Source organism: Stegostoma tigrinum, chromosome 21 (genome assembly GCF_030684315.1).
Source record: "Stegostoma tigrinum isolate sSteTig4 chromosome 21, sSteTig4.hap1, whole genome shotgun sequence".
Taxonomy (NCBI): Eukaryota; Metazoa; Chordata; class Chondrichthyes; order Orectolobiformes; family Stegostomatidae; genus Stegostoma; species Stegostoma tigrinum.
Window position 1 is genome coordinate 17522741 of NC_081374.1, and position 11491 is coordinate 17534231.

The following is an 11491-nucleotide window of genomic DNA, read 5'->3' on the forward strand; positions in this document are numbered from 1 at the left end:
TGAGAGGTGACTTAATTGAAAAATATAAGATAATCAGAGGGTTAGATAGGGTGGATAGGGAGAGCCTTTTTCCTAGGATGGTGACGGCGAGCACGAGGGGGCATAGCTTTAAATTGAGGGGTGAACAATATAGGACAGATGTCAGAGGTAGTTTCTTTACTCAGAGAGTAGTAAGGGAATGGAACACTTTGCCTGCAATGGTAGTAGATTCGCCAACTTTAAGTACATTTAAGTTGTCATTGGATAAGCATATGGACGTACATGGAATAGTGTAGGTTAGATGGGCTTGAGATCGGTATGACAGGACGGCACAATATCGAGGGCCAAAGGGCCTGTACTGTGCTGTAATGTTCTATGTTCTATAACAGTGGGTGGTGTGTAATGGCAGGCTATGCGATAAGGCCTACTCTGTGGGAATGGGGGTAAGGCTGTGAAAGAGTTCAGGCTGTCAAATCATTGAACTCGATATTGAGTCTGGAGGACTACAGGGCCCCCAAGCGGAAAATGTGGTATGAGCTTCTAGCTTGTTCTAAGCTTCGCAGGAACACTGCAGCAAGCCTGAGACAATATGTTGGCCAGGGAATAGGGTGGTGTGTTAAAGTGGCTGACAACTGGAAGCTCAGGCTCTTTTTTGCCAGCAGAACGGTGGTCACCCAGTCTGCATTTTGCTCCCCCAATGTCGAGGAGACCACATTGTGAGCAGCAAAAGCAGTTGATTACATTGGAGAAAGTGCAAGTAAAATGCTGCTTCACCTGGAAGGTTTGTTTGGGCCCTTGGATACTCCCTTGGTAAATGGGCAAGTATTACACTCTTGGCAGTAGCAGGGGAAGGTGCTGTGGGGCGGTGATGGGAATGAAGGAAGAGTGTACCAGGGTGTCCAAGGGGGAACTGTCCCTGCAGAAGACAGACAAGGGAGGGGAGGGGAACGTGTGCCTGGTGGTGACATCTTGCTAGATGTGGCTGAAATGGCGTCTGATGATCTTCTGGATGTGGATACTGGTGGGGTGGTAGGTTACTGGATCCAGAACATTAACACTGATTTTTCTTCACAGTTGCTGTCAGACCTGCTAAGCTTTTCCAGCCAGTTCTGTTTTTTCTCTTTCCCTGGGATTCACCCTGAAAGTCCACCTCCTTCAGTAGACCTAGCAGCTCCTGAGTATATGATAATAAAATGTGAGGCTGGATGAACACAGCAGGCCAAGCAGCATCTCAGGAGCACAAAAGCTGACATTTCGGGCCTAGACCCTTCATCAGAGAGGGGGATGGGGAGAGGGAACTGGAATAAATAGGGAGAGAGGGGGAGGCGGACCGAAGATGGAGAGTAAAGAAGGTAGGTGGAGAGAGTATAGGTGGGGAGGTAGGGAGGGGATAGGTCAGTCCAGGGAAGACGGACAGGTCAAGGAGGTGGGATGAGGTTAGTAGGTAGATGGGGGTGCGGCTTGGGGTGGGAGGAAGGGATGGGTGAGAGGAAGAACCGGTTAGGGAGGCAGAGACAGGTTGGACTGATTTTGGGATGCAGTGGGTGGCGGGGGGGGAGAGCTGGGCTGGTTGTGTGGTGCAGTTGGGGGAGGGGACGAACTGGGCTGGTTTCGGGATGCGGTGGGGGAAGGGGAGATTTTGAAACTGGTGAAGTCCACATTGATACCATTAGGCTGCAGGGTTCCCAGGCGGAATATGAGTTGCTGTTCCTGCAACCTTCGGGTGGCATCATTGTGGCACTGCAGGAGGCCCATGATGGACATGTCATCTAGAGAATGGGAGGGGGAGTTGAAATGGTTTGCGACTGGGAGGTGTAGTTGTTTGTTGCGAACTGAGCGGAGGTGTTCTGCAAAGCGGTCTCCAAGCCTCTGCTTGGTTTCCCCAATGTAGAGGAAGCCACACCGGGTACAGTGGATGCAGTATACCACATTGGCAGATGTGCAGGCGAACCTCTGCTTAATGTGGAATGTCATCTTGGGGCCTGGGATAGGGGTGAGGGAGGAGGTGTGGGGGCAAGTGTAGCATTTCCTGCGGTTGCAGGGGAAGGTGCTGGGTGTGGTGGGCTTGGAGGGCAGTGTGGAGCGAACAAGGGAGTCACGGAGAGAGTGGTCTCTCCGGAAAGCAGACAGGGGTGGGGATGGAAAAATGTCTTGGGTGGTGGGATCGGATTGTAAATGGCGGAAGTGTCGGAGGATGATGCGTTGTATCCGGAGGTTGGTAGGGTGGTGTGTGAGAACGAGGGGGATCCTCTTTGGGCGGTTGTGGCGGGGGCGGGGTGTGAGGGATGTGTTGCGGGAAATACGGGAGACGCGGTCAAGGGCATTCTCGATCACTGTGAGGGGCAAGTTGCGGTCCTTGAAGAACTTGGACAACTGGGATGTGCGGGAGTGGAATGTCTTATCGTGGGAGCAGATGCGGCAGAGGTGAAGGAATTGGGAATAGGGGATGGAATTTTTGCAGGAGGGTGGGTGGGAGGAGGTGTATTCTAGGTAGCTGTGGGAGTCGGTGAGCTTGAAATGGACATCAGTTACAAGCTGGTTGCCTGAGATGGAGACTGAGAGGTCCAGGAAGGTGAGGGATGTGCTGGAGATGGCCCAGGTGAACTGAAGGTTGGGGTGGAAGGTGTTGGTGAAGTGGATGAACTGTTCGAGCTCCTCTGATGAGCAAGAAGCGGCGCCGATACAGTCATCAATGTGTATAATGGGCCATGTTCCTCTTCCCCTTTGTGAAAAGTGCAACAGATTGACTCCATGTTGGACTAGCTGGTGTAGCCTGCTGAACACCTTGGCCATGCTCTGGTGGATGGTAGGCGTAGCTGGGGAGAGAACAGTTCCATGTTCAAGTCAGTTCTGAAGAAGCATTAACTCTGCTTTCTGTCCACAGTTACCACTCTTGATCCAAGTATACTGTAGGCCTTTAAAGGTGAAATTTAATATTTACTGGTTATCCGATTTAAAGGGATTTGACCAAATCCCATTTGAATTGCCTCCCATTGAAAACATGGTTATGAAAATGTAACATCACTGGACTAGTAATTCGAAGACCGAGCTATTTTACATGTGGAATTTAAATTCAGTTATTGAAAAATTAGCAAGTGAAAGCTAGTCTCAGTAAAGGTGACCGTGAAACCACCATCAATTGTCACAACAACCCATCTGGTTCACTAATCCAGGCCCACAGCAATGTGGTTGACTCTCAACTGCCACTGGACTGGCCCAGAAAGCCACACAGGGATTAAGGATGGACAGCAATGTCCGCATCCCATGAATAATAAAAACATAATCTCAGATAGTAACCAGTGATTAGTAACACTTGGTAGCTCATAAAATATGCAGCTTGGAAACAAGAGCTTTTGGCTTATCCTGGTGTTAATACCACCTGCCTCTCCTCTGTGTCATTCCAGGTTCAACCTAACTATCCTATTAATTTATTTTAGACCTTTAAAGATTATATGTAGTCAATGTGGAAAGAATACGAGTTGAAAAATCGAATTAGAAATTGCATCTGAAAGAGCAATGTGTAACATATAAAATATGTTGCTGATTTTGCAGGCAACAACGAATCTTGCTCTCCTGGGACACCAATTCATTCCAAAAAGTCTAAAGGCATTAATCGATTCCTTGGTGGCAAAAAGCTAAAGAACAGCAGCAAAAGTAACCGAGTCCACCACACCCCAAATCCCAGGGTGCCTCAGCCCATACAGAAAGAACAGAAAAATAAGATAACTGTCCCTTGGTGTTCTCAAAAAAGAGTCCCTCGCAATGTCTTGACCAGGAATCTGAAGGTTAAGTCAGGCTGCAGTGATACAGTAGGCCTGCTGGAAGACCAGACAGATAGCTCCAAGGCGGAAGTCGTCAAATTTGATGATCTCAGAATAACGGAAGCGAACAGGGAAGGTTCCCAGTTACACTGTGAAGCCAAAATGTACTATAGTGAACGTTTGGCCATCGAGTTGTGCAAAAAGGATGTTGACAATTTGGCCAGGGTTGAAAATTTATTCAAGACACTTCAAATAGGGGAGCCAAAACATTCTTTATTTGCAGCAGAATCCAGCAACCAGCTCGGGGTATGCGATTGCTGTGTGGACTTGAGAAAAGATCGGTTCAAAGCTAAGAATTTCACATCTCTGTCTGCTGTCAAAGCAAATATCACAGACAATACTCAACTTGCGGATCTCTCTGGAAACTCTCTCAAAACGCAAAATCTAGGTTTACGTGGATCTTGCAGCAACGTCCAGATACTGCCATTCAATAAATGATTAAGAAAAGACATGCTACTGCCTTGGTGAGGAAAAGGGATGGGTAAGAGGAAAAAGACAATAATTCTAGCATATTCCATAATAGCCCATTGGTCAACAAGCTCGTTACTAAACGTGAAGTATTTGCACAAATAGTTTAGCACAACTTGAATAATTTGCCACAAACCACTGGATTTTAATGACTAGTATGAGCTTAAAGTCCCATGTGTCAGAATCATCATTCACATTGCCTCTAAGTCATTTTATGGATGGTTAACATGTGTGCCCTTTGGAAATCTCTAATCTGAATGCACTGCTTGCTTCTCCGCTTGGGAGCCTTTAAGAAGGATTACACACTATGTAATTGCCACCTTTTTACACAAGCATGTCAAATATTGATAATTGTATGATTATTCATTGAAAGTTAGTTTCATGATTAACGTCAATGTTGTAATATTTTTTAACTTCCAAAAACATTGTCAGTTAGTGGTTAAAATGTATTTTTTTAATTATTTGTTAAAATAATTTTTATATTAATTGCTTGCCATTTAAAATAGAGTGCAAAAAAAAGGTTTTCACACAACCAGGTCAAACTCAGAAATATACAGGAAGCATTCTGATACCATTAACATAAAAGTGCTGAACGTACACAAGTTAAATTGCTGTAGGGCACTAGGTCATCTGTGTCAGTGTGGAGAGGAACTTTGAACAAGCATGGTGTTTTCAGAAGGGAACAATACTTGTTACAAAATCCACTAATGCCTTCCTAATTTAAACATCTTGTTTTGGTTATTCTTTTAGTAACACACAGCATCTCTTTCTTGTTGTTACTCATTTATTGGAAAAGCAGGATAAGTACATAATAACAAGCTTTGAAACTACCAGTGGACATTCATTAACAGAAGAAAACAGTATGCCAGTTATTGAAAAGAAACTGACTGTTCCAGGCATCATGAGTAATGTAAAAAATTGACTATTATTTCATTCTTATGTAGAAAACTACTCTTCACAGTCTTGCACTTTACACCTCAAAATTCAGGTACATTTAATTTGGATTATCTGATGATCACATTTAAACGGTCTATTCTTACATTCTTAGGTATTTACATTGTTCCATTCAAATGATTGGAGCATTCAGGAAGCATTGCATAAAAAGCTCCTTTTATTTGACTGAAATAGACTATATTCTGTTGTTAAATAAAAACTCAAAGAACTAGATGCTGTAAATCAGGAACAAAAACAGAAGTTGCTGGAAAAGCTCAGCAGGTCTGACAACATCTGGGAAGAAAACATCAGTGTTAACATTTTGGGTCCAGTGACGAAGGGTCATTGGACCTGAAACGTTAACTCTGATTTTTCTCCACAGATGCTGTCTGACCTTCTGAGCTTTTCCAGCAACTTCTGTTTTTGTTCCTATAACCTGTTGTTGCTGTCAGTGACCAGAAACTGGAACTTTCATCAAACTTGCCAAACATGTCAACACCACAGTATGATGGATCAAGAGAGAAATTTGTAAAAGTAAAAGAAATTTAGTATAGCAATGATATTGCAAATCACTGTTGGGGTTACTGTTTAAATCAGCAATCTACAAGGCCATGAATTATTCTTGAGATTGCCTACAAAGCAAAGTGAAGTCTGAAACAGCAACTTCAGAAACCAGCACATTTGCAGCAACTTTTAGTGTCAGGCAACTCATGCTTCAAGCAGAAAGCTGCATCAAAGCTGCATACAAAGCACAGTCAGACAAGAAGCAAACAGTTTTACAGGTTTCAGGCAAGTTAAGGAAAGCTAAGGACTCCAGGAAACGCAAGACGGGCAACAAAGTATCTTCAGACGTGTCAAGATAATGTGTCGGTTGCATGTCTGGTTTCCTCTGCAGTCAGCTAACCAGGTCTTGCACATGTACTTAAAGACTGTTAACAATCCCAAATTTTCGGAACCCTCATGAAATTATGCCCAAAATAGTAACTGACTGAAAAATCGAACCATTTGCAACAGTTGGAATATGTGAGCCTTGCAAATAAGTGGATATTACTGACATATTTCTGGAATCTGATGAGGGCAGAAAGGTCACAAGGTAGGAGTAATTGCAGTGTCTTCTCTGATTGTAGCTGATGTGTCCTAAAACTTTATAACCAGCCACAAATATGTGGGAAGAGCAAAAACAATTTGAAATCAATTCATTTTTAATCCAATTAGGTGCAATGGGAATTTGATAATCCAATCCAATGTATTGTAATAAAAGCTCTATCAACTAATAAACCAGATTGAGAACCTACACATTACATGTCTTAGCAGCAGGAATTAAAGTTGTAACCACCATCTTGGTTACCTTCACATTGTACTTGATATGATTTCTACCTCAGGAACTTGGGTAACTTGAAACTTCCTATTTCCCCATTGATAATTGCCCAGTATTAGTACATTGGAACAGGAGTAGACCATTCAGCCTGTCAAACCTGCTCCAACATTTAATACGAGCTGACAGAACACTTTAGTGACTTTTTCCATGTCATACTTTTAACATTCACACCAATGGTAACCAGAAATCAACCTATACTTTAAATGTAGTCACAGACTGAGCTTCCACAGCCCTCCGAGTAAACAGATTTCTCCTCTACTTAATCCTAAATGGCATCCTCCTTATTTTTAAATTGTGTCTCCTGATCCTAGACTCCACAGCCAGGAGAAGCATCTTACCTGGATCTACTATGTCTATTCCTTTAAGAATTTTTAGGTCTTGCTGAAATCACCTGTCATTCTTCATAACTCTAGCAAACACAATCCCAGTTTGCCCAATGTCTGTTCATAGGACAGTTCTGCCATCCCAGGTGATTCTTTCTTGCTATCCATCTATGGCAATAACATCTTCCTTGAGATAAGGAGACCAAAACTACACACATTACTTCAAGTGTACATCTAACTAAGCTCCTACACAATTGAAGCAAGATTAGTGATAAAGGCTAATACTCCATTAGCCTTTCTAAGAACTTGCTGCACCTGCATGTTAGTCTTTCATGGCTTACTGACAAGCACAAGCTTTTCTACCTCTGCACTTTCCAACCTTCCACCATTAAAGAAACATTCTTGCATGTCTGTTCTTCTTGGGTAACCTTATATCTTTCAGATTATGTTCCATCTGCCATGTTCTTGCCCACTCACAAGCCTGTCCAGATCCTCCTGAAACAACTTTATATCTTCTTCACATCACACAGTCATACTTAGTTTTGCATGATCTGCAAATTTGTAAATATTTCATTTGGTCCCTGTATCCATATCATGTCATGGAATCCCTGCAGCATGAGAACAGGCCATTCAGCTCATCAAGTCTACACCAACCCCCTGGAAAGCATTCCACCCAGACCCACCCTATCCGGGTAACCCCATACTTCCATGGCCAATCGACCTAACCTGCACATCTTTGGACTGTGGGAGGAAACTGAAGCATCTAGAGGAAACTCATCCGGACACAGGGAGAATGTGCAAACTTCATGCAGACAGTAGCACAAGGCTGGAATTGCACCTGTGTCCTTGGCACCATGGGGCAGTAGTTCTAACCACTGAGCCACCATGCTGAACCATCATGAACAGTTAGGGTTCAAGTGATAATCCTTGCAAAACCCCACCAGTGACAGCTGCTGATGTCAGAGTGACCTGTTTATTCCCACTTTCTTGTTTTCTGTCTATTAGCCAAACCCTAATCCATGCTAGTATCTCATGTACGATGTGCTTTGATTTGCTATCACAAGCCTGTGTTGTACATTCCTGCACATCAAGATAAATATAACTAATATTTTCTGATGGCAACATATCAACTGAGAACAACCATTGCACTTTTGTGACATTGTACACATAATTTGTAATGTTGTAGAGGCAAATCAGTTAGTGTACAGTTTGGGAAGGGGGATATTTACCAGAAAATTTCAGTATTATTTCAAATAGTATTCTGGGGTTTACATGGTTTTGCTACATCTACTAAAAACACAGAAGTCACTTTGAGGAAATATTTTGTTTTTGTTGGTTTTTAAGAACAATTTACCTAATAGTTCAAGAGCTCAATGTTGTTTCTGTAGCAATAAAAGCAGAAAATACTAGGAATCCTCAGCAGGATTTTTACCTCTTTGTACAGGTGCTGTAGAGAGATGGAAAATGTTAATATTTCAGGTCGTTGACCTATCATCAGAATCCAGCAGAGTGCAGCATCTGCTGTACTTTTGTATTAGCAGTTTTTAATAGATTTGTAGATTAGGAATTTAACTTAAAAGTAGTTGATGGCAGGACCCTTTAGCTGTTGTATCCGTGACAATTCTTGTCCACACAGCATCGTCCACAGTAACTTTTATATCCATTTGTGCATTGTATCATTTAGCATTAAGAATAAAAACAATTTTTTTCCAGAAAATCAGTCATTATGTTTTTATTATGACTGATCTTGGGAAAATACTGACTACAGGTTGATGGTTGATTTTGTGACTGTACAAACAATTTTCTTTTTTTATATTTTCTGTTTTACTCTTTGATAATTTTAAAAAACAAACCTGTTTATTTTGTACTTGCCCAGATTTCTAACCGAAGATTGTTCAGTATGGACCAGAGCCCAGTCTCTGGGTCCTCACAGCCAAGAGGTCAACTGAGTTGTGTGCGAATGTTATCCTTTCATCAGTGGCTGATGGCTGAGAAGTGAGGAGCCATCTGGTGCTTGGAGGAACTGCCACCGCCATCTGGAACTGGAGCAGCTGTATGGATGAGTCGCCTAAGTATAAGAGCACTACATTGCTGCAGGGTCCATCTGTTACTAAGGATGCATTGCTGCAAATGATCAGTCAAAAGAAATACAGCATCTGCTACAAGAGACTCAGAATAAGGGAAACATCAGCTTTGACAGAGGAGCTACTGTGAGGAGCCCAGCCTGGGACACAGCAAACATATGGCTGTAGCATTTCTAGATATATTGTACAAGTATTGGAAACACTACTGTTTGTGTAAAATAACCATACATTTTAAAATCTAATATTATCTTACTAGCAGTATACGTTTTGTGATATTTGAGTGCGTGCAAAGAATGTAACCGAATCAAGGTACAACAGTTAAACCCTTGGACAGAGTACGCCACAGCATGCTTTTCCATGTGTGCTCTAAGAATTCCAGATCAGGCTGAGTTAGGAATTCCGATTAGGATCTGTGGTTAATGATTTACTCCTTCACTGCAGTGTTATTAGACCATTCCATTATTGCAATCTACTTTCAAATGCTAACTGGCATACAGAACAATAGAACACCAAATACTGCAGATGTAAAAATATTCCATAACTTTATAAAGATCCAGAGTTCTGTTTAAGCATTTGGAATCAGATGTATATTTTTGAAGTTGAGACAACAGAAATGGTTATTTTGAAAGTCACACAAATTTTGAAAGTCTCACAATATTCGGTGCTCAAAAAGTTTAATAAAACTCATGACTGTTAGTAGGTGCATGCTTCCTACATTAAATATGTAATTTTTAAAATTAATACCACTTTAAATGTTGGTGCATGCGGTAGAAGAGATTGTGTCAGTTGTGTTAACAATGCCTGGAATACTTCAAGCTTGTTTGCAAAGAAAGAAGCGTATTGCTATTTCCAACGCAAACAACTACTATCATCAATAGCAATTAAATCATGAAATATATGTTTCATTTATGTAGATCAATTGGATTTGACCTTCCATTGAAAGTTCAGAGCTCGACAGCAAGCTCCCATCAGTTTGTCCTTTGAAAGTAACAATTGCTGTAAAGATGAAAGTGCCCATATGAGAGAAGGGATTAAACACCATTTAAATCTAGGTGTTAGGAAATACTTGAATGTTTTACTGGTTTGTTAATAAATGAAAAACAGTAATCTGCTAAACGTTGCAGATCAACCCATGATGTACCATTTTGCCATATTCTGCTTTCCTTAATATTTATCGAAGGTTAAGCCATACATACATCAGTCAGGGGGTGCCAACACCTCGTAGAAAACTGCATCTTCATCTATGGGGACATTGGTTTGAAGCTCATCTCAATGCAAATGGACACTTCCATTGAAAAGCTGTTTACAGTCCCTCGTGAATTGGTTGTGGATAATCTTAGCCCCAATACCATAAGATATGAATCTAAACAAAGATTTTGTCAAAATTTATTTTGAAAAGTACTACTTTTTAACTGCTTTCCTAATATTTGGACTGCAGCACAGTGTTAGTGTATTGTGAGGGGAGCATTATTATTGTTTCTGTCTTGTGCTGTTGTTGACCAATGCTTACTTAATGTTACCACAATACGTCTTCCATTTTCTAATACTGATAATCTTCACCTCAATTTTCGTGTGCAATTCAGAAACCTTGACGTTCCCAATTCAACTATCATCGCAATGTTCAAACCTAGGAAGTAGAAGGTAATGACATAAAGAAGAAATAAACATTTCTTACCATTTACAACAGCTATCCAAGAATGAAACACAAACCTATTAAAAATAAACATTGGAACACAAAACAGAAGTTGATAGGGGTAAACCAAGAACTCGGGTTAAGATCCCACAGGGCAAAATAAAAGACAGAATATGAAATCTAAATGATGCAATATGATTCCGGGAAGTCAAAAGTGTAGGTAAGTGAGAAGAGAATATAGGAAACTATTTGAATCACTTGATTTGTTGATCCCGATTTCATGGAGAAATAGCCAACAAGAGGTAAGCAGATAGAAGAAAGACCCCAACTCTAAACAAGTGAAAAATTGGGAACAAAAATGCAGCATCTGTGAAGGAAAAAAACAGTTAACATTTTGGGTCCGGTGACCCTTCCTCGTTTGGAGCAAGGGTCACCAGACTGGAAACGTTAACTCTGTTTTATTTAGCAGACAAACCACACTCGCCGTTTTGTTTGTACATGGCTTGTCATTTGTAATCCAACAGTTTTCAAGAATAGGAAATAAGTGTTTGATATAGAAATGTAATTTCTGGAGGATCACTAAATAAATTACAACTTTTTCATTGGACAGCAATACAGTTATTCTTTTCTATCTGATATTTCCATTTTAAATTTGTTCTCCATTGCTAACTTTTTTAAAAGTCAAAACAGGTAAACCTGTATTAGAATAGGTTTTCCCTCCTTCCCAAGTTGATAAATTCTTCCTGTGAGATGTATCCTGGAATGCCAGAAGCATATTTATAGCGATGTTCTTACTTAGACACTTCATATTGGAAAGGCGATTGTTATAATTACAGCTGATGGTAATACTGGGCAAGTCAAATTCCAGAATG

At 41.2% G+C, this 11491-nt stretch overlaps 1 protein-coding gene across 2 annotated transcripts in view; it reads left to right on the forward strand.

Moving 5' to 3' along the window:
• The window catches only part of LOC125462980 (TBC1 domain family member 30-like), an 86108-nt gene extending 74884 nt beyond the window's left edge, over positions 1-11224 (forward strand). The window contains exons 12-13 of one of the 2 annotated variants that reach the window (XM_048553547.2): positions 3532-4281; positions 8779-11224. In XM_048553547.2, the coding sequence (XP_048409504.2) occupies positions 3532-4238 (707 nt within the window). In that variant the 3' untranslated portion in view covers positions 4239-4281; positions 8779-11224. The remainder of the gene's footprint in view (positions 1-3531; positions 4282-8778) is intronic. The other variant, XM_048553546.2, reaches the window with a different exon arrangement.
• The last annotated feature ends 267 nt before the right edge of the window (positions 11225-11491 follow it).